This window comes from Zingiber officinale, chromosome 3B (genome assembly GCF_018446385.1).
Source record: "Zingiber officinale cultivar Zhangliang chromosome 3B, Zo_v1.1, whole genome shotgun sequence".
In the NCBI taxonomy this organism is placed as follows: Eukaryota; Viridiplantae; Streptophyta; class Magnoliopsida; order Zingiberales; family Zingiberaceae; genus Zingiber; species Zingiber officinale.
The window spans coordinates 82,853,208-82,877,183 of record NC_055991.1 but is presented as its reverse complement, the minus strand read 5'-3'; the positions used below and the strand labels follow the sequence as shown (position 1 = coordinate 82,877,183).

Here is a 23,976-nt window from a genome sequence, read left to right as displayed (position 1 = left end):
TAGGGGTTGGAGACATTCATATATCCGAATATCTCCAAATCAAGAATGTCCTTCTAGTCAAGGGGATGACTTTTAATCTCCTAAGTGTCAGTCAATTGTGTGATACGAGTTACACAATTGAGTTTCATTCGAGTCAATGTCTAGTCAAAAACATTGACACACTTGACACGGTACTAGTAGGCACAAGGGTAGATAACATTTATCAAGTTTCTTTTAAAAGTGCTACTAATGCTCTTGCTAAGTGTTTCATATCAAAAGAAGAAGAATCGTGGCTTTGGCATAGGAGGTTGGCTCATGTGAACATGAAGAATATCCGGAAGCTGGTCAACAAAGGGTTAGTGCGAGGCTTACCAAGCATCAAGTACCAAAAGACCAAATTGTGTGATGCATGTCAGAAGGGTAAGCAAACTAAAGCGCCTCATAAAGGTAAAAGCGCTGTAAGTACAACTACTGCCTTAGACTTATTACATATGGATTTGTTTGACTGCAGTAGTGTTATTTCATTAAATGGAAGTAGATACTGTTTAGTGATTATTGATGACTTTACTAGGTATACATGGACCTTCTTTTTGAAAACTAAGGATCAAACCATAGATATTTTTATTTCCTTTTGTAGAAGAACTGAAAATGAAAAATCAACAACAATTAAAACCATTAGAAGTGATTATGGTGGGGAATTTCAAAATCATAGGTTTTTAGAATTCATCAAGAAAAGGATATAGGCATGAGTTCTCTACTCCAAGGACCCCACAGCAAAATGGGGTTGTGGAGAGAAAGAACCGAGTCTTACAAGAGGCTGCACGAAGTATGCTCAATGAGTACTCACTACCGAGTTACTTATGGGCTGAAGCTGTAAATACAGCTTGCTATGTGCAAAACCGAATCCTGATACATAGGTTTTTAGGAAAGACTCCCCATGAACTTTGGTTTGGAAAACCCCCTACAATTAAACATCTTAGGGTGTTTGGTTGTAAGGTGTTTATTTTGAACACCAAGGACCATCTTGGAAAATTTTCGGCTAAGGCTGATGAAGGGACCAGCAAAGCATATCGAGTCTACAACAATAGGACTAAATTGATTGAAGAGTCCTCTGATGTAGCTTTTGAAGAAATCCCTAACTTAAATGATTAATCAAGGGATGTAGGAGAAATTCAATTTGAACTTAGAATGCTAAGTTTGAATGATCGAAACATAGAAAGAGTCGAAGTTGACTCTGATGATGATGAGCAAAGGCAACAAAGAACTCAATCTGATCCTTTGCCTGATATTGAGTCCTTGCCTGTGCCTAGTGGGACCATTCATGAGGCACCACCAACACCAAGACAATCTAGGATAGCCACTAGTCATCCCCAAGACCAAATTGTGGGAGACATCCAACAAGGGGTTAGGACTAGGTCATTCTTTAAAAATGAGTCTAATGAAGTCGCATTGATTTCAGAGATTGAACCAAAATTAATTGATGAGGCATTACGCGATCCTGATTGGATCATAGCTATGCAAGATGAGTTAGGTCAATTTGAAAGGAGCCAAGTGTGGGACTTAGTTCCTAGACCTAAGAAGACCACCATTATTGGAACTAAATGGGTCTTCAAAAATAAGTTAAATCAAAAGGGAGAAGTTGTAAGAAACAAGGCAAGACTTGTAGCCAAGGGCTATAGTCAAGTCGAAGGTCTCGATTATGATGAGACTTATGCTCCCGTGGCCCGATTAGAGTCCATTCGTTTGATGCTAGCTTTTGCTGCACATAGAAGTTTCAAGCTCTATCAAATGGATGTTAAATCTGTCTTCTTAAATGACTTTATTAAAGAAGAAGTCTATGTTGAACAACCACCGGGGTTTGTGAATACCGAAGCTCCAAACCACGTGTACAAGCTCAAGAAAGCACTTTATGGGCTTAAACAAGCATCACGAGCTTGGTACGAAAGGTTGTCAACATATTTACTAGAAAAGGGTTTTGTAAGAGGCCAAATAGACCCAACACTATTTCTGCGTAGAGATGGTGAAAATATTTTTGTAGCCCAAGTGTATGTCGATGACATAATTTGTGGCTCAAATAACAAGGGCTATTTGAATGAATTTATTTCTCACATGGAAAGTGAGTTTGAGATGAGTCTAGTAGGAGAATTGACATTCTTTCTTGGACTTGAAATCAAATAAACTCGAGATGAAATTTATGTCCATCAGACGAAATACACTCAAGAGATGCTCAAAAAATTCAAAATGAGTGACTCTAAGGAAGTATCCACTCCAATGGCGACAAACACTCGTCTTGACAATGATGAGAGTGGGAAACCAGTTGATCTAACGCAATATAGAAGCATGATCGGTAGTCTTCTATATCTCACAGCTAGTCGACCGGACATACTTTTTGCTGTGGGCATGTGCGCTAGATATCAAGTTTGTGCCAAGGAATCTCATTTAACTGCAGTTAAGAGAATTCTAAGATATCTTAAGGGCACAATTAGAGTAGGACTGCGGTACCCTCATACGGAGTCTTTTGATTTGATAGGCTATACCGATTCCGATTATGCTGGATGCAAATTGGATCAGAAAAGCACTAGTGGGGGTTGCCAATCTTTAGGTTCATCGTTGATTAGTTGGTCAAGTCGGAAGCAACATTGTGTTGCTCTCTCCACGACCGAGGCTGAATACATTGCCATGGGAGAGAGTGTATCACAATTGTTGTGGATGATTCACACTCTAGAAGATTATGGACTTTCATATAAAGGAGTGCAAGTGTTGTGTGACAACATTAGCACAATAAACCTAACGAAAAATCCAGTTCATCATTCAAGGACCAAACACATTGAAGTGCGTCATCACTTCATTAGAGATCACGTAGCTAGGGGAGACATTGCACTCACATATGTTGAGTCAAAGTCAAACTTAGCCGACATTTTCACCAAACCCCTTCCGGAAAATGAATTTAGTCATTTAAGGAGAGAATTGGGGATGTGTTTGGCTCAATAGGCCATTAGGATTTCATCATGATCAATAAGGACAACTAAAACTACAAGAGAAATTGAGAAATTAATTTGGGCAACTTGGGGACATCTCACACAAACTATAATGTTTAACAAATTGTTTTTGTTTGCTAAATATGGGGTGAGATGCTAGGATCAACCAAATTATTCAAAATGTATCATGCATCCCTTGAATAATTAGGTTGAAGAGACATAAATTGAGTATGGGGAAGGCCATTACATAATTCATGTGTATTTGGCTCCTACATCTTACTCATATATTCCAACCAAGGAATCTTGGTTGGACCTGTGTCTAGAAATCATCTAACCTTGTTGATGTGTTGATTGATACCCTTGATTGATACCTTCCTGATTTTGATTGAAAATAGGACAAGTTGGTGAAGAAATTTTGACATATTTTGACAAACTTGTAACTACTCATAGCAAGGATATATTTTGAACCGATAGCCTAAGTCAGATTTATTACCTTGGTTCACTATAGATCATAGTTTCAGCAAACAAACAAAATAAACTTCTCTGGTTTTGAAACTTTGAGATTCAACACATTTGTTATGAAGTGTCTAAAACTTTCGAGCCCTAAATAATTCCAAATCATTAGAGCTCATCATTAGGAAATATTCATTGGTATCACTGAATATAATCTGTGGGCTCTTCAGATCCTAGGTTCTGAACTTGGAAGTTGTTGAACCAAGTTTCAGAGCCTTCGATACAAATTTCAGAGACTGAAATCACTGATTATCAGACACTGATCGGTCCAGGGACCGATCAGGATGATATCTGATCGGTCTCTACGACCGATCAGGAGAGTTCCACCTCTCTGTTCGATATCTGATCGGTCTGCAGACCGATCAGGGGTTCTGGCACGTATCACTAGTTACTGATCGACCTCTGATCGGTCCGGGGACCGGTCAGGAGGTTCCCTGATCGGTCTCCACGACCGATCAAGAGGCTCTGGCACGCGACCTCTGATCCACCTCTGATCGGTCCAGGGCCCGATCAGGAGGCTCCCTGATCGGTCTCCACAACCGATCAGAACACTCCCTGACCAATCAGGACATTCCCTGATCGGTCAGGATTTCTCCTGTTCGGACAGCCGTCCAATCTTATGATCTGATCACCCTCTTTAACTTCCCCCAATCCTTCGTCCTCTCATTTCACGCCGAAAACCCTAGCTGAACCACTCCTCAGTCTCGACTCTTCTCTCCATCTTCTCCGAAAGCCTCAAATGGCGCCCAGGTAACTTCCTTTCTCCCCGAAATCTATTCATTTTTGGCATTTTAGTTTCTTTTCACAGTGTATCTCTGTGTGTTGTCTCAGTTCTCGACTCTGTGGCTCCCGTGGACTCCCATTTGCCCCGACCATGTCCCATTTTTGACCTATTTAGGAAGAAATCAGCCGGTGAGGGTACGTCTAAGTCATCTACTGAGAAATCCAAGTCCCAGGCACCCTCCCGACCTCAACCTTCCTCTTCTTCGAGATTCCCGAACCGACAGTTTGAACAAGTGTTTCAACAGAGGACATTCAAGCTACTCCCATGTCGATCTGTGGATCGAAAGTACATGGATGAGTTTTGTCCCTCTGTATCCGAAACCCTGGAATATTACAAACTTGACTCGTTAGTCTACCTAGAAAGGGACATCAACTATGACCTAGTATCTGAATTCTACAACAATCTTCATCAGACCAGTGATGGTGCTTATAAAACCAGAGTCGCTAAGAGAACTATCGATTTCTCCGTCGTAGAATTCTTTGAGTATCTAGGTTACCGAATGTGTTCAGGAGATCCTTTTCCCATTTATCCTGATTTACCAGACCCATTACCTCCTCCACTTGATGTATTACCTGACACTATCTATGAGTATTTCTTTGGACACCCTAGACCGGATGGACTGGATGAGTTGGATGTCGAGTTTCCTACTTTTGCGGCTCTGAGACTATCTCCTCCTGACTATATTCTTTTTAAGATAGTCACAAACTGTCTTCTTCCAATCACATCCAAACCTCTAGCAGAGATCCGTCCATACCACTGCCTGATGCTTTATGGTTTGCGTCGGCGTCTCGATTTTGATATCTTGTCGAGCATCTATTCTTCGATCATCTCATATACTCAGCCTAGCAGCTCCACTATTTATATGCCTTATGGGTATATAATTACAGATTGGCTCGAGACCCTTCAGGTTGATGTCTCTAAGGGTAGAATAATCAAAATGGTCAGGCAGGATTGCCGACTTGGGAAACGGGCATTTTCCAAGTCTGGCATCATAGGACAAAATGGGGATGTTCAGTGGAAGGATGGGAGAGCTTTAGGTGAGTTACCACGGGGACCTCCACGACAGGTTGCAGCTACTCCTGTTGCTGCTCCTCCTGCTGCTGACGTTGGAGAGGCCGATCCTGATCTGCGCTGGCTGATCGCCGAGCTGGAGAGTCGCTTTGATCGGCACGATGAGCTGCTGGTTGCTGAGCTTCACGGGTTGCGCGTCCGAATTGACCAGCGCTACGATGAGTTACGCAGTCAGCAGCTGGCGACACATCAGACGATTATGGATTGGATGGCCAGATACCCACCTCCGCAGGATTTCCCGGGCTATCCATCCTCGATCAGTGGCATGCCACCTCAGGGACCCATTCCTCCCACTGATGTTGCTGATATTCCTCATGATGAGGAAGCTGATTGATACACTTTGCTCTACGGTGTCAGTTTGGCTGTCTATGTTTTTGATGTTGTTTGTTGGATATTTTTTTGTCTGACCTGGATACTTGTTTATTTCATCTATTTATGCTGCTCACTTTCTTATTTTTCTTTATGTGTCATTTCCTATTGGCTATTGATATGCTGTTCATATGCTGTGTCTTGACTGCCTCTTATTTCTTTATTACTGTTTCATAATACACTTAGAGGGAATTCTAGGTGCATTAAGAAAAAGACAGTATGGGTTAAGGGGGAGTCTTTTGAGTCTTATCACCCCATTCGCACCTTTTCGGTGTTTAACAAAGGGGGAGAGGATATCTAAGTTTAGAGATGTATGAATGTTTGTTTTTAGGGGAGAAGATAACGGGGAGGATCTTGATTCCCGTTATTGACTTCCTTACATCGTGGTGTATTCATCTTAGGGGGAGGATCTTGATTCCCCTAAAATTATGAAAATAAGAACATTTCTGATCTAAACTTAAATCGTGTTGTCAAACAACAAAAAGGGGGAGATTGTTGATACAGTCTGACCTGACTGTTGTTTTGATGTTGACACGGATTTAAGTTTGTATCAGATGTTAATTAAACTCGGTTTGATTAATGATCAAGGTTGATCAAGTGGAAGGGAAAAGTTCAAGTTGGAAACTTGGCACGCGAAGTCGGAGAGGGCTCGGTAGCTCGTTCTCCGTACTAGGTCAGAGAGGGCTCGATAGCTCGTTCCCTGGACCGGACGAAGTCAGAGATGGCTCGGTAGCTCGTTCTCTGGACCGGACGAAGTCGGAGAGAGCTCGTTCTCCGAACTAGGTCAGAGAGGGCTCGGTAGCTAGTTCTCTGGACCTGACGAAGTCGAAGAGGGCTCGGTAGCTCGTTCTCCGGACTAGGTCAGAGAGGGCTCGGTAGCTCGTTCTCTGGACCGGACGAAGTCGGAGAGGGCTCGGTAGTTTGTTCTCCGGATTAGATCAGAGAGGGACCTAAGTGGACATTCCATGGTACATTGGATCGGTCGGCAGACCGATCCAGTGATACATAAGACAGTGGATCGGTCGGCAGACCGATCCAGTGAAACTAAGTTTCCATGGATCGGTCTGGTGACCGATTAGGAAACACTCGATGCGAGTGTAATCTGATCGATCGTAGATCGATCGGGAAACACTAGTAACCGAGTGTAATCGATCGATGCGTAGACCGATCAGAAACACTCGATAGCACTGAGTGTAATCGATCGGTCTTGGAGACCGATCGGAGATGGTATTGCGAAGAGAAGAAGGCAGGGATCGGCCGTGGAGACCGATCACTGCGGCCCGATCGGTCTCCACGACCGATCAGGACAAGTCATGACCGATCAGATATGTCTGATCGGTCCATGGATCGATCGGTGACCGATCCACACAATCAGTTCGCTGTTTCTGCGATTCCTCCACTGCATTTGATCTGCCTGATTCATGTGATATAACCCTCTGTGCTGTTAGCTTTTGAGTTTGCAGGATCCCAGGTATCATTCCAAGCCTAATTTCAAATTAAGTCCATAAGAGGAATACGACAAATGGCCTTTCTGCTGTGATTCACGGCGCATGGTGCATTTGAAGCATCAACGGCTACTGGTGTGATCTGGCTGCGATCCGCTTGACTCCTGGTGATTGGTTCGAGCTCAGAAGACACCAGTGAAGACTGTGATTTCATTGGTGTGAGTTCAAAGAACCAGGTAAGGAGGAAGAGGGATTGGCTGCAGCGATGATTCTGTGCAATTTGACCACGATCCGTGACAACATAGTGTTAGGATCGATGATCACGGCTAGAGAGGGGGGGGGGGGGGGGGAATAGCCGACCCCAAATCCTTTTGTTTCTTCCTACGAATTAGGTTAGCGCAGCGGAAATAGACAATAGAAACGAAAATGAGAAAGACAAACTTCAAACAAACCGATGTAACGAGGTTCGGAGATGATGCTCCTACTCCTCGGCGTGTCTGTAAGGTGGACGAAGCCTATCAATCCGTCGGTGGATGAAACCCCGGAGAACCGGCTAATGAAAACTCCTTCTGGGTGGAGAAACCTTACCACAAATTCTTTGCAACAGCAATAAGGAGTACAACAAAATAGAACAAGAAGAACAAGACTAACAGAAATGTGAACAACACTTGCTTGCCTTCTCGTCGGAGTCCGTTGATGAAGCAGCAGCTTCACGGCTCCAAGAATCGCTAGAAAACCAGCACGAAAGCTCACCCGAAGCTTCAGCACAATGAGAGCTCAGCAAAGCTCTAGAGAAATAGTAGCAACAACCAGGAACAGAGAAGAAGAAGTCTAGCAGTAGCTCCTCAACCTCTTTTATAACCTGCGAAGAAGACACAGAAGAAACTAGCCGTTGCTACGCAACGGCTAGGATGTGGACCGATCAGGCTTCATCCTGATCGGTCCACAAGGGTCCTGATCGGTCATGGTGACCGATCAGGTCCTTCCCTGATCGGTCCCATGACCGATCAGGACCTTTCCCTCCCGAAGGTGATCTCCTTCTGATCGTCTCCTGATCGGTCTGCAGACCAATCAGGAACTTCTCTGTATGCTACTGATCGATCACTGATCGGTCTGCTGACCGATCAGATAAGCAACAGAATGCTTCTGTTTGGTTACTGATCGGTCACCAGACCGATCAGCTAACCCAGCGTATCACTGGATCGATCCACTGATCGATCCAGAGCTTGGCTTTTGCCCAAACCAAGTCCCAAGCCTTCCAAACCAACACCCGGTCAACCTTGACATGTTGGTACATCATGCTTAGCATCCGGTCACTCCCTTGACGTGCTAAGACTCCCCACCAAGTGTCCGGTCAATCCCTTTGACCCACTTGACCTTCTCAACACCAGATGTCCGATCACCCTTGATCCATCTGGATTTTCCCTTGCCCGGCTTCACTCACCAGGACTTTCACCTAGCTTCACTCACTAGGGTTTTCACCTGGCTTCACTCACCAGGATTTCCAATCTGCCCGGCTTCACTCACCAGGACTTTCCCACTGCCTGGCTTCACTCACCAGGACTTATCCGTCTGCCTGGCTTCACTCACTAGGACTTTCCACATCCGGTCTAGAGAACGAGCTACCGAGCCCTCTCTGACCACAGTTCGGAGAACGAGCTACCGAGCCCTCTTCGACTCCCACTTGCCAAGTTCTCATACTTGGACTTCTCTGTGCCAAGTCTCCATACTTGGAATTTCTCCCGTGCCAAGCTCCCTGCTTGGACTTTTCCCGTGCCAAACTCCCTGCTTGGACTTATCCGAGTCAGGTCACCTCACCTCGGGTCAACCAGGTCAACCTTGACCAAGGGTTGCACCCACAACCTCCCAAGTTTCTGTTCTTGTCAAACATCAAGATACAACTTGAGTCAGGTCAACTCGAGTCAGGTCAACCTTGACCTAAGGTTGCACCAACAATCTCCCATCAAAATACAACTCTTCTGTTCTTGTCAAACATAAAAATACAACTCGAGTCAGGTCAACTCGAGTCGGGTCAACCAGGTCAACCTTGACCTAAGGTTGCACCAACAATCTCCCCCTTTTTGATGTTTGACAATACCTTTAAGTTAGGCTAATCCAATAGCCTCAACTTTCCTCATGCCACTAGGTAATGAAACATAAGTTACAACCTTACATTTTCCTTCTAAAAAGGCAACCTCCTTCTTAGATAATGAAGGCCTAACTTAAACCCTTCATTCTCCCCCTATTGGCACACATCAACAAACTCTCCCCCTGAAGAGTAAGTTATCGTTGTTCACAACTTCACTCGTCGTGATCAATAAACTTTCCCACTAACTCCAATGTTCTTCCTTGAACATTCTCTAGACATTCTTCCCCTTTTTGACACACATCAAAAGGAGTGAATCAAGGTCAAGAGTTTCTTCTTAATGAAAGTCCCATACCTTTCATTGAAATCTTTAATTTCCCCCTTGACACTAGAGTCAACAATTAACTTAGTGATAATCTCATATCACTTAAGTCTTTTAGGAGTAAAAACTCCCCCTAAATGTCAACTCCTCCTTGACTAATAGGTAAAACTCCCCCTAAAGGTCAACTCCCCCTTAACCATTGCACCAACAATGTCTTGGAGAGTTCCAAACCTTTAGAAACCTAAAATACCAACTTCATTGCTGAAATTTCAGAAATTTCAGACAGCACAGTCGAAACTAGCACGCCCTGATCGGTCACCAGACCGATCAGGTCTTCCCTGGATCGGTCACCGTGACCGATCCATAACTGGCTGGACCGATCAGACTCCCTTCTGATCGGTCCACAACCTCTGATATCAATTTCTGAATTTCCTTCCGAAATTCAGAAACCTCTAGAAAATCACAGAAAATTTCAAAAATTGTAAAATTTTGAGGATACATTCCTCATAACGTATACTATCATGGAAAAAAAGTTTTCTATCAAAATAAGTTCCATTTTCAAATCTTGATACAAAATTCAAAAGTCTTTGAAATAGCTCAAAGTTAACTCATCTTTGTATCACTTTGCTCAATGATGAATGCTATCACTAGAAAAGCTTTATCAAGGTTTTTCAAATCAACTTTGAAATGATTTTAAACCCTTTAATTTGGGACCACAATCTTAGGGCTATATGTACATGACTTGTACACAAGCTTTTCCTATGATCCCCCTTTTAGAATTAGGCTCATCTAGGTACAAGAACTATGCACCTTGATCCTAACTCACAATCCTAATATCTCACACACATCTAAGGTGTATCAAACACATCCAAGTCAATTTTGATGTGAGATATGGGTTTAGGTTATCTTAGGCTAAGGTCTCATGCATTTTCTAAACATCAATTTGATCTCCATATCAAATTGTGTTTTTAACCTTAAATCAATTTCATTGATTATAAATGCACAAGATGATGACATGGCATATAATTGTATCATAACTAATAACATGTGCCAATGTCATGATGTCATGGCATAAAGTATGAAACTTAAATAAAACATGACATATAAATAACCTAAGCATTATCATGACATTTCAAATGATCATAGATTAAAATATGATGTCATGACATGGCATATGGCAAACAATATATGGCAAATAACATGTCAAGGTATAGAAAATACCTAATTCTAGCTTTAGTTGCCATTTTTGATAATTTTGATCATTTTGCCATAAATTCTATATTCCTAAGTGTAATAGACCTAAAATCAAATACAAAAGATTTTTAGATCACTACGTGCCAACTAGATTGACTCTAGAAGACTCCTCAAATTTGATTGGCACATTCTAATCACCTTAGGAATAATTTTCACTTTCATTTTCAAGGCTTGATTAGACCTTGAAAATTCCCAAGGTGCCACCTTTTGCCATGATTAGGTTAACTACCTATTCAAGTAAGGTTGGCACACCCTAAACCATCTAGTGTGATGGAATCACGCTCCTAGGAACCCAATACCTATTGGAGCTCATTGGGTTCACTAAATATTCACTAGGGATGACTTCCCTAGCAACCCTCCTAATGACCCTCTTAGGCTTTAAAGCCTTGGTCATTTGGGACTCATCAAGATCAACTCTAGGGGTGACTCCCCTTGTGACCTTGGTGATGGTCTTCCTAGCCCTAGGTTTTGTTCCATAATCGAATGGAACATTGTGATAAGTGGGCTTGACCACTTGGGACTTAGGTTTGTGACCCAAACCTTTCATGTCCTTGGACTTGGGTTTTTGACCCTTAGACCCTAGAGTTGACTTCTCTAAATTTTTAAGGGTCTTTTCTAAAGTGTCAAGTCTTGACCTCAAAACTTGATTCTCCTTTTCTAATACCTCAAGTTTTAATTTGTCATTGTTCTTTGAGGTACTCCTAGGCATATGTCTAGTAGTTTTGGGATTCCTATCTAGGTTTCCCTTAACCTTAGATGAGTTAATCCTAGGGTTGACATTTCTAGAATTATCCTTATTCAAGCTAACATGTTTAGCACCCAAGCATGTGTATCGATTTCTATAATTATCATGCTTATCATTCTTGACAATAGCAATAAGGCTACTAGCATGCATCCTACTAGAATTGCAAGAATGTGCCTTAGAAATTACCTTAGGGTTTGCCCTAGCTCCCCCTATCGATGTGCTCGGTCTCTTGTCCTTGTGAGATTGCCTCCCCCTCGGACATTGGCTCCGATAATGTCCCCTTCGCTTGCATTGGAAGCACACCACATGCTCCTTGCTCTTGCGTATCGGGACTCCGGCTTCCTTGATCTTTGGCGCCGGTGGAGTCTTCCTAATCCTCTTTGGACACTTACTCTTGTAATGTCTAAATTCCCTACACTCAAAGCATAATATATGCAATTTACTAGAACTTAAATTGCTTGAGTTACCTAGGGTTGAGGTGGGATGTAAGCTCTCTCCTTCATCCCTTCCAGAGGTATAAGCTTCTTCTTCTTGCTCCGAACTTGAAGAAGAACTCTCCTCCTCTTCTTCTTTAGATGTTGAGTGGCCCTCAACTTCTAAATCCATTCCTCCATGAAGTGAACTCCTTGGCTCACTTGACTCCTCTTCATGGATTGAAGTGGAGTTCCCCTCATGGAACTTAGCCAAGTTGTTCCACAGCTCCTTGGCATTGTTGTATCCACCTATCTTACATAGAACATCATTAGGTAAAGAAAATTCAAAGATTTTCAATACCTCATCGTTGACTAGGGATTGGTGGACTTGTTCCTTGGTCCACTCCTTCTTCTCTAGGGTTCCTCCTTTCTTGTCCATCGGAGGCTTGAAACCTAATTGAACACAACTCCAATTTTCAAGGTTAGTCATAAGAAAGTACTTCATTCTTACCTTCCAAAACGCAAAGTCGTCGCGATCGTAGAAGGGTGGAATCGTGACATCTTCTCCAAAAAGATCCATTCTCTAGCTCGTGCTCCCTCGGGTGTTAATCCGGCGAAGAGCGACCTCGCTCTGATACCACTTGTTAGGATCGATGATCGCGGCTAGAGAGGGGGGTGTGAATAGCCGACCCCAAATCCTTTCGTTTCTTCCTACGAATTAGGTTAGCGCAGCGGAAATAGACAATAGAAACGAAAATGAGAAAGACAAACCTCAAACAAACCGATGTAACGAGGTTCGGAGATGATGCTCCTACTCCTCGGCGTGTCCGTAAGGTGGACGAAGCCTATCAATCCGTCGGTGGATGAAACCCCGGAGAACCGGCTAATGAAAACTCCTTCTGGGTGGAGAAACCTCACCACAAATTCTTTGCAACAGCAATAAGGAGTACAACAAAATAGAACAAGAAGAACAAGACTAACAGGAATGTGAACAACACTTGCTTGCCTTCTCGTCGGAGTCCGTTGATGAAGCAGCAGCTTCACGGCTCCAAGAATCGCTAGAAAACCAGCACGAAAGCTCACCCGAAGCTTCAGCACAATGAGAGCTCAGCAAAGCTCTAGAGAAATAGTAGCAGCAACCAGGAACAGAGAAGAAGAAGAAGACTAACAGTAGCTCCTCAATCTCTTTTATAACCTGCGACGAAGACACAGAAGAAACTAGCCGTTGCTACGCAACGGCTAGGATGTGGACCGATCAGGCTTCATCCTGATCGGTCCACAAGGGTCCTGATCGATCACAAGACCGATCAGGCCCTTCCCTGATCGGTCATGGTGACCGATCAGGCCCTTCCCTGATCGGTCATGGTGACCGATCAGGTCCTTCCCTGATCGGTCCCATGACCGATCAGGACCTTTCCCTCCCGAAGGTGATCTCCTTCTTATCGTCTCCTGATCGATCTGCAGACCAATCAGGAACTTCTCTATATGCTACTGATCGATCACTGATCGGTCTGCTGACTGATCAGATAAGCAACAGAATGCTTCTGTTTGGTTACTGATCGGTCACCAGACCGATCAGCTAACCCAGCGTATCACTGGATCGATCCACTGATCGATCCAGAGCTTGGTTTTTGCCCAAACCAAGTCCCAAACCTTCCAAACCAACACCCGGTCAACCTTGACCTGTTGGTACATCATGCTTACCATCCGGTCACTCCCTTGACCTGCTAAGACTCCCCACCAAGTGTCCGGTCAATCCCTTTGACCCACTTGACCTTCTCAACACCAGATGTCCGATCACCCTTGATCCATCTGGATTTTCCCTTGCCCGGCTTCACTCACCAGGACTTTCACCTAGCTTCACTCACTAGGGTTTTCACCTGGCTTCACTCACCAGGATTTCCAATCTCAGGACTTTCCCACTGCCTGGCTTCACTCACCAGGACTTATCCGTCTGCCTGGCTTCACTCACTAGGACTTTCCACATCCGGTCTAGAGAACGAGCTACCGAGCCCTCTCTGACCACAGTTCGGAGAACGAGCTACCGAGCTCTCTCCGACTCCCACTTGCCAAGTTCCCATACTTGGACTTCTCCATGCCAAGTCTCCATACTTGGACTTTCTCTCGTGCCAAGCTCCCTGCTTGGACTTTTCCCGTGCCAAACTCCCTGCTTGGACTTTTCCGAGTCAGGTCACCTCACCTCGGGTCAACCAGGTCAACCTTGACCAAGGGTTGCACCCACAACCTCCCAAGTTTCTGTTCTTGTCAAACATCAAGATACAACTTGAGTCAGGTCAACTCGAGTCAGGTCAACCAGGTCAACCTTGACCTAAGGTTGCACCAACAATCTCCCATCAAAATACAACTCTTCTGTTCTTGTCAAACATCAAAATACAACTCGAGTCAGGTCAACTCGAGTCGGGTCGACCAGGTCAACCTTGACCTAAGGTTGCACCAACACAGAGAACAGGGGCTTAAGAAGCAGTAAAAAGCGAGAGGAAAGAACAACAAGAAAGCAAGAAAGTGAAAAAAGAAAACAAAACGTTCTGTTGATCGTTGAGGTGTGCTAAGTTCTTGAGCTCTCGGGTGAGAAACTGCTATCTGTGAGTTCTCTGTTTCCACTGATCCTCGCGTGGTTGTAAGCGTTAGTTCATTCTTCTTTGCCACCGAGCTCTGTAAGTCTTGTGCTTTAACATATATATTTCTTGAGACTTTGTGAAGAGGTTACTCCACCGAGAAGGAGGATCTTTAGCCGGAATTTATCCGGGGTGCGATCTACCGAAGATCAAGGGGTCGTCCACCTTACGGACACGCCGAGGAGTAGGGGCAAGTTATCCCCGAACCTCGTAAATCCGTGTGTTAGTGTGCTTGTTTCCTCTTTGTTTTAGTTTCCTAATTCCACTGTGCTAACAAGTTTCTTTGTAGAAATTTGTGTTTAAGTTTTTAAGAGGCTATTCACCCCCCCTCTAGCCATCTAAGATCCCAACACTAAGTCCTTAGAGATATAATAGACATCTACTAATGATGCCCATTTCGTATTTCTAGGGAAAGCATTTAGAGCGTATCTTAGCGAATCTCGGTTGCTTATATTTTCTCTGAGATTCGAAAGTCCGGTAATGAGCTCCTTAATCCTCGAGTGAAGGTGTGTAATGGATTCATCTTCTTCAAATCAAAGGTTGGTGAGCTGGTTACAAAGTAAGTCTTGTCTCGCGAGCTTCGCTTCGAATGTCCCTTCGTGTAGCTCAAGGAACTTCTCCCAAAACTCCTTTGCTAAGTTGTAAGCGCTGATCCGGTTGACTTCTTATGGCAGTAGGATGCTCAACAGATGAAACTCTATTTTGTTGTTTACCATGTAGTCGACCTGCTCCTTCTTCATCTACTAATATTCTTCCTTATCTTCGGGTGCTACAAAACTGAACATCATTATTAAAAGCAATTCAAAATTGATTTAAAAAAATACTTATATTCTCTTTTTCCAACTCGCGAACTCCCCCTCGAACTTCGGTGGCTATATACTTGGTCCGACCATTGATTCAGTGCTTCGATCGGTGGTTAGTCCTCCTGAAGCATCCTGACTCTGATACCACTTGTAGGACAGTTGGTGGCCTGCTAGAAGGGAGGTTGAATAGCCCCTGCACAAAATCAAACAAAAGAATCTTTCTCAGATAAATAACTTAATTAAAGAATACTTGTATTAAATAATAAATAAACTGAAAAGCAGAGACTCAGAGGTTTTACTTGGTTACAACCAGGGAGGTTGTTAATCCAAGGAATTGATTAGCACTAGTTTCTCCTTTAGGCGGAGAAGCCTCTTTATAGTAGTGAAAACACAGAAAATAAGAAACTAAACAAAAACTAAGATGTGTACAAGTATTGTTGCAAAAATGCTTATTGTTTTGAGCTTCTGGGACCAAGAATATATTTATAGCTTTGGTCGGGGTGCTTGGAAGGGTTCCAAGCGCCTGGAGTGGGATAAAAATGTATCCCCGACGCAACAGTCAAAGACCATGTCGAAATGGCTAAAACTTGGGTTCCAGGTGTCCGAACTGCTCCGGGCACCTGGAATCGTTTCAGGCGCCCCGGACTGATCCAGGCGCCTAGAATCGTTCAGGGCGCCCCGAAGGGGAAAAGTCAACTTTTAGTTGACTTTCTCTCCGGGTCTCCAGCTTCAGCTCCCCTTGCTTCGGTCCAGGTATTTCCGCTCGCTTGGGTGATTTCGGCCATCCGGAATAGGCTCACTTGAACCCAACTTTCGGCCTTCTCGAGCAACCTTCCGCTTCGGCTTCTCGTCCCTCGGAAACGCCGCGTGCCTCCTTATCGTCTGCTCACATACTCTTCTGCAGCATCTCGTCCCTCAGATGCACCGAGCCCGTCGACTCTCTCCTGTGCCGTCTTTCTTGCTAGCTGCGTCTTTTGCTCGACTCCCTATGCTCCTAAGTTCCTGCACACTTAAACACAGGGTTAAACACAACATGACCTAACTTAACTTGTTTGATCACATCAAAACAACTTTGGGGTACCAAGATTGAGTGCGTAGCGTACTGAGTCTCGGTTGGTTACCGTTTCATCGAGGTTGACCAGTCCGGTGATCAGCTCCTTGATCTTCGTGTGTAGTTCATTTACCTTCTCACCTTTTTCTAGACGGATGTTCATCAATTTATTCCAAAGAATGTCCCATCGTGTGAGTTTCGCTTTGGATGTTCCTTCATGAAGTTCTAGGAACTTCTCCCAAAGGTCTTTTGCTGATGTGTAGATTCCAATGCGATTTACTTCTTGAGACGGTAGTACACTTAAAAGGCAATATTCCATTCTGCTGTTGGCTACGAAATCGCTTTGCTCCTTTTTCGTCCAGAGGTACTCTTCTCTCTCTATGCCTTGTTGATCTTTTGGAACTGTAAAATAATACATTCATTCAGCGTTTCCAGTGCACAAATTTCCCCTTGAATTTTGGTGGGATGAGCCTTGGTCGAGCCATCGATTTCTTTGCTTCGGCCGATGGTTAGTTCTTCTGAAGTGACCTCGCTTTGATACCAATTGTTGGTCCCCTGGTGGCCGAATAGAGGGGGTTGAAGAGCCTGAAAATACAAATCAAACCTTTCTCGACGTTTCAAACTAAATTAAGAAAGCATTTGTATAATAATAGAAAGTAAATGCATAAACTAAAAGCAGAGGCAAGAGAATTTACTAGGTTTGTAATTAGAGGATTGCTAATCCTAGACAAATGAAGTTTACTCAAACCTCCTTTGGGCGGAGTAGCCTCTTTACAACATTGACAACTCATAAAAGTAGTAGAACACGAATAGAAGTCGTATTACAAGTGATATTCTAAGCTACTGGGATCAGGCTGTATTTATAGCTCTGATCGGGGCACTTGGAAGATTTCCAGGTGCTTGGACGTGGATAGAATTTTATTCTCTTCGCAACGGATTGCGCCACGTCTTTTTCGATAAAATTTCTAGTCCGAGTGCCTCGACTTAGTCCAGGCGCCCGAACCAAAGTCAACCTTTGTGTTGAATTTTGGTCCGAGCTCTCACTCCAGCTCTGATCGGTTGGGTGATTTCGGCCATCCAGAATAGGGCTCACTCGAACCCATTTTCGTCCTTCGCGAGCAACCTTCTGCTCCAACTTCTTGTCCCTTGGAAACACCGCACGCCTCCTTCTCGTTCGCCAACTTACTCTTCCACAACACCTCATCCCTTAGATGCATCGAGCCCGTCGACTCTCTCCCATGTCGTCCTTCTCTCTAGCTGTGTCTTTCGCTCAACTTCTTGTGCTCTTAAGTTCCTTCACACTTAGACATAGGGCATCAAAATAATAACAAGACCTAACTTGACTTGGTTGATCACATCAAAACCGTTACGGGGTACTTACACTATTCGAAGTTTGATTCGATAAAAGCTCGTTGGAGTTTGTTTAATGAGACTCGTTAAGATAAACAAATCAAACTCAAACTTCACAATACTCGGCTCGTTAGTTCGTGAACATGCTTGTTAGTAAACTCATGAATAGACTTTTAAATGAAAATAATAATAATTTTGATATTGAATTTATAGATTTTACACTCTACTTATGAAAAATATAGACAAATATATTAAATTTATTTATTAGAATAAAATTATAAATTTTAACCAGAATATTATAATTTTCTCTAAATATATAATTTAGTTTTTAATAAATATTTAAATTTATAATTTATATTCATTAAGCTTTTTTTAGGTTCGATAAAAGCTCGTGAGCCATGAATATATTCGTTAAATAAAGATCAAGCTCGGTTTGATTATAAACGAGTCAAACTCAAACATTCATGATTATCACCACTTGTGAGATTGTTTGGTTATATTAATTATTTGCAGATATAAGAATTCTTCTTAGGCAACCTACTACTCTTCATTATGATAATCAAAGTGTCATTCAGATTGCGCACAATATATTTTTTTATGAGAAAACGAAACATATTGAAATTGATTGTCATCTCATTTGTCATCATCTACAACTTGACACTATTACGTTACCTTTTATTTCTTACTCGCTGCAGATAGCTAATATGTTTATTAAAACTCATTCTGCTTTGCACTTCCTTTTTTGTCCGATAAATTTTCAATACTTCTAACTATAATTTAAATTATATTTATTTATTTATAACTTTTAAATTAATTTAGTCTTTTTTCTTTTCTATTACTTAACTTAACTATAACTATATAAGTTTTATATTCTATATTTATCAAGATATATGTATTTCTCAAGATATACTTTCATTTTAATATATTTCCCTTCTCTCAAAACTTTCACAAATCCAACTCATCTTTCGAAGTGTCTATCCGGATTCCAAGTTTCACAATCAATAGAAACGTCGTCAATTCCATCTTTTAGGCTTTATTCTCAATTATTTTTATACATCTTTGATAAAGTGGTTAATTGTGATAAGTCTTGGATTTAAAAATCATGGTCTACACGTTATTTCACAAATATGGAACCAGCGGCCCTTAAAATCAGTAGATATGGGGGAAGAAAAAATAAGTAAAATTGCATGACCAGAATGTTAACCTAGAATCGATTCTATAAATATAGGTATATAAAAGCGCATGATCGATATGTTAATCTCATATAATGATATCCCGAGAATTAAATCTCAGACTTCTCAACCATAAAATCATGCGCCCCCAATTAATCTACGCCCTGAGAACTATCTACACGTTATTTCACGTTTATATGTTCATGTTCACGTTTATATGTACTATATTTCTTCATGTTCAAGTTAGCCCACCAAATTAAAAGCATCCGCTTTAGATTTCGGAATTTCCCAAAAACGCATGTAGTTTCATATTTTATTTTAAATGTACTTTCTTTTCCTTTAAAAATACCCTTTTTATTAAAAAATTAAAAAAAATCCAAAAATATATATAGACGGCTAAGACAAGAGCATGCCTTGAGACTAGGCTCTTAGGCGACTACGTGGCCAAGCCTTCAAGTATCCAGGCAACCAAGTGACTTAGAGATTGAGTGACCGTCCTAGTAGCCTCACTACACAGTTATTTGACCTAGAGGTCGAGTGACCGCCCTCGCAGTCTCGCTCGATCAACCTAATGACCTTGCTATACAATTGTTTAGCTGCATGGCCAACCTAGAGGTCTAGTCGTACGGTTGCATAGCGGTTTGGTCGACCTAGAGGCCTAGTGGCCTAGTCGTGTGGTCGACCTAGAGACCTGGCCGTGCGGGACAGGCGCTGAGCCTTATGATGTGGTCGGTATATCATAATTTATTTTAATAAGGATAATTGGAAAAAAAATACCTTCTTTGTTAAATATGAAATTATAGCGCGTCCTTTAAGAATTTCGAAAGTCAAGCGCGTAAGTTTGAAAATGTCCTATAGACATTCAAGAAGACTCATGCCCACGATGGCTCCCTTGAAGGAATAATGTTGACTTCTAGATGTGGACCAATTCTCTTGTTCTTATTATCTATTGGAAATGTTTTGACAAATTTATCTCTTTTTATTAGTTCATGTTTATCCCTTCTCTTTAATTTCTTCCATGCCAAGAAATAAACTTACAAATAGTTTAAGAAATTAAATGGGAATAAAATAGTTTTGAAAGAGTTTTATCTTAAATAATGTGAGGTCATATAAAATTTCTAAATGTGAAAATTAGTAAGTTTTTCAAACAAATAATTAATTAATTAACAAATCAAGTCAAACTTTTCACCAGATATCAATTTGATTTCATGATTATAAGTTATCATTTGAATTTTATGGCTTTTCTGTGGATTTTTAGGTTAAGTAGGACCTGTTTGTAAAACTGTGTTCAAAGTGATTAGGATGGTAAATAAGCCGAGTCGAAAGTTGGGATATTTAAATTTATTTGATAAAGTAATCGAACCGAGCATAAAATAAATCAAGTTTTTAAAATAATTATTCAAAATTGACTTGATTTATTTTTTTATGAACTTGAACTTATTTGAAACTTAATTTGAGCTTGATTTATTTAGATGTAATGGAGCTCTCAATTTAAGCTGATTTGATTGTTTAACAATTTTATTTTTATTAATTATTATGTTTAATAATTAAAATTTATTTATTTAATTTTATTATTTATTTAACATATTAAAAAAAGTTTTATTAATAAATATAATTTAGAGCTAAACAATTTAAATTTATTTATTTAACTTAAAAAATTATTCAATCTTATTTATTTAATTAATTTTATATATTAAATAAATATAAATAGGTTATTATCAAATCCAACATTAAATTTGTTCACAAATCGTGAGTTCATTTACCTCCTAAAAATGATCAGATAATTAACGATATGACGTAATCGTTGACTATTGAACATTAGGATCCAGATCATCATTCGACGCATCCTCTTCTCCTCTGCGATCGCACTCCCCTCGTGACGAAATTCCGTACTGCCCTTCCTCGATATCTTTATAAAGACGCGTTACGCGAGCGATCAATCGATCGAATCTCACTTATCAAATAAGTTGACGATTTCAATTGAAGACGATGACGAGGAAAGGACTGAGACTGCTCTTTGATGGCCGCCGACGCCATTCCGGCGATGCAGAAGCCGGCGATGCTTCTTCTTCGACTTCATCATCGCCGGAGGTGGTGTCGAGATTGGAGGCGGAGGTGGCGAGCGCGGAAGCGATGGTGATCAAATGGGATCCGAACTCCTCTGGTTACGCCAAGATCACGTCTTTGTTCTACGAGGACCGCGTCGAGGCCCGCCGCTTCGTGGCCCAGGTCTCCTCCCTGCAGCGCCGTATGCTCGACGTCGCCGCCGCCGGGCAGCCTTCCGGCCTCTCTCACCCCTCCCTCGCCCGTTCGCAGACCCTGATGCAGGCCGCCATGCGCCGCCTCGAGAAGGAATTTTACCAAATCCTCGCCGCCAACCGCGACCTCCTCGACCCAGAGTCCGTCTCCGTCCGCTCCGCCCGCTCCAGCGTCTCCGACATCGATCCTTGGGACGATGAAGAGACTGCCGCGACTGCCGTAGGAGATTCCACCACTGTCGAAGACCTCCGGGTCATCGCTGGCGCCATGATCTTCGCCGGCTACGGCAAGGAGTGCGTCAGGATCTACCGCACCTTCCGCAAGTCCATCGTCGACGACGGACTCGCTCGTCTCGGATTCGAGCTGCGATTGCAAAGCTACAAGATGGATTGGTCCGTGCTCGAGCTCAAAATCCGATCTTGGCTCGCCGCCGCGCGGGTCGCCGTCCGCACTCTGTTCCACGGCGAACGCGTCCTCGTTGACCAAGTCTTCGCCGACTCCGATGTCGTCCGGGAGGCCGTCTTCTCCACTATCACCGGAGACGCCGTCCAGTTCTTTGCCTTCCCGGAGTTAGTGGCCCGTTCGATTAAGCGCTCCCACGATAAGCTCTTCCGGATGTTGGACATGCACGACGTGTTGGCGGAGCTTTGGCCGGAGGTTGGGCTCGTCTTCTCCTTCGAGTCCACCGCTTCCGTGCGGACGCAGGTGGTGGCCTCCCTCGCCAAGCTCACGGAGGCCGCGCGGATCGGACTGGCGGACTTCGAGTCGGCGATCGTTAAGGAGCCCTCACAGTCGCCGGTCCCAGGTGGCAGCGTCCACCCGATGAACCGGTACGCAATGAACTACCTCGCACTGCTCGCCGACTACCATCCCTCAGCCGAGGAGATCTTCGACTCGTGGCAACCGTCGCCGCCGCCGCATTCTGTTTCCGCCACTTCACCGCCGCTAGTTCTGGTCGCGCGGCTGATCGAGACGCTGCTTTTGAAGCTTGATGGAAAAGCCGATGCGTACCACGACGCCGCCCTTTCGCACCTTTTCATGGCGAACAACCTCCAGTATGTCGTGAACAAGGTCGGCTCTTGCGCTCTGCGGGGGCTCCTGGGGCCGGACTGGTCGGCACGGCATGCGGCTAAGGCGAGGCATCATCTGGCCCGATACGAGCGCGTAGCGTGGGGTCCCCTCGCAGCGATGGTGCCAGCGACGGAGGTCTCCTCGGCGGCGGAGGCCAGGGAGCGGATGCGGGGTTTCGGGGCGGCGCTGGAGGAGGCCTTGGCGGCTCAGGCTGAGTGGGCGGTGGTGGACGCTGCAATGAGGGAGGAGACCAGGGAGAGGGTAAGGGAGATGGTGGTCCCGGCTTACCGAGGGTTCCACGCCCGGCGGCTGAGTACGGCGGCCGGCGTGGCGGGCTTCCCAACGCCGGACGAAGTGTGGGATCGTCTTGGCGGACTCTTCTCTCAGTTGTCCGGTTCGGATGGCTCAGGATCCGGTTCGAATACCCTCAATGTATCGAACCAAACCGTGTAGTTTTGTTGTAATAGATCAATTTATTTCTTTACTTTTTTTTTTTTTTTGTCATTGAACACATGTGAAAAATGTCTTTCACAACATTCTACTTTTAAACTTCTCTAATATCGTGAATGTTATTGGAGAGAGGTCTTCACTGTATAAGATATTGTGACTTCGTTGCCCCCAACATGATACATGGGTAAGGCGCAACGAGTATATTTGAGAGCATCATAATTCGATTCTAGTACGCAGCAATGTTAAATTTGGTAGAAACTCGGAAGCCCATAAGTATTAAGTATGCATGGATTTATTTTTCTTGATGAAGCGTTCTCATGGATGAAATTAATTGATTCATAAAAATAAGCCTTATTTGATAATGATACATTAAACATAAATATTAATGGTAATAAGATATCATCTTCTACTTTTACTAATGTTGTGGTAAATACCAGAGAAAATATTAGTGGTAATAAGATATCATCTTCTACTTTTGCTAATGTTGTGAATGCCAGAGAAAGTAAGAATTATAGATACAATTTGAAAGAAAAAACTATTAGTGTCGAGGATGTCTTAGATCAGAGTTTGGAACAAATGTTTTAAGATACGTGGACTCAATTAGAATATTATGATAATAAAATGCTGACAGAAATTGAAAGGGATGTCTCCACTCATAAATTTATAGCGAATGATATGAACTATTCAATAGATCCGCAAGTGATTTTTACTAAATATAGTGATATTGAAGATGTGTTTATATTAGCTGAGGATGCCTATCTAATGAACTCAACACTTATTCCGTTGCAAAGGCAAGAACAGACCAGAGTGATAAAATATTTATTGGTAAGATAAAATTTAATCTGATTTTTATAACATTTGATAATATAATATACACTCAATTAAGTAGTCATGTAATATATTTTCTTTAACTTTCATATTCTTCACTCCATTCAACTAACTTAAAAAACTATTGATTCTTGTATAGATATTCTCAACCCAAAAATATTTTAGAGATGCGCTTACTAAGTATACTAAAAAGAGATAATTTATTTACAAAATAAAAGACTCGGGGAAAATCAAAGTTAAAACAATTTATGATAGAGAGCACTGCACATGGGTAATAATTGTAATAGGAGAAATAAAGTTGACTGTTACAAAATAATTAGATGCACACTAGTGCGGTCTTGGTTTAGGAAAGGGTGATCATTCTGCATGCACATAACTTTTAGATTGAAAGTCATTT

At 42.7% G+C, this 23,976-nt stretch overlaps 1 protein-coding gene across 1 annotated transcript; it reads left to right on the top strand.

Moving 5' to 3' along the window:
* The first annotated feature begins 20,943 nt into the window (after positions 1–20,943).
* LOC121968401 (exocyst complex component EXO70H1-like) lies at positions 20,944–22,952 on the top strand. The gene has a single exon (XM_042518791.1). It carries the CDS (start codon positions 20,961–20,963, stop codon positions 22,752–22,754), a length of 1,794 nt encoding a protein of 597 aa, XP_042374725.1. The 5' UTR covers positions 20,944–20,960; the 3' UTR covers positions 22,755–22,952.
* Positions 22,953–23,976: the final 1,024 nt, after the last annotated feature.

What these genes read in the sequence shown, in the direction of transcription:
- LOC121968401 (XM_042518791.1), top strand. Translation starts at nt 20,961, where the DNA reads ATGACGAGGAAAGGACTGAGACTGCTCTTTGATGGCCGCCGACGCCAT.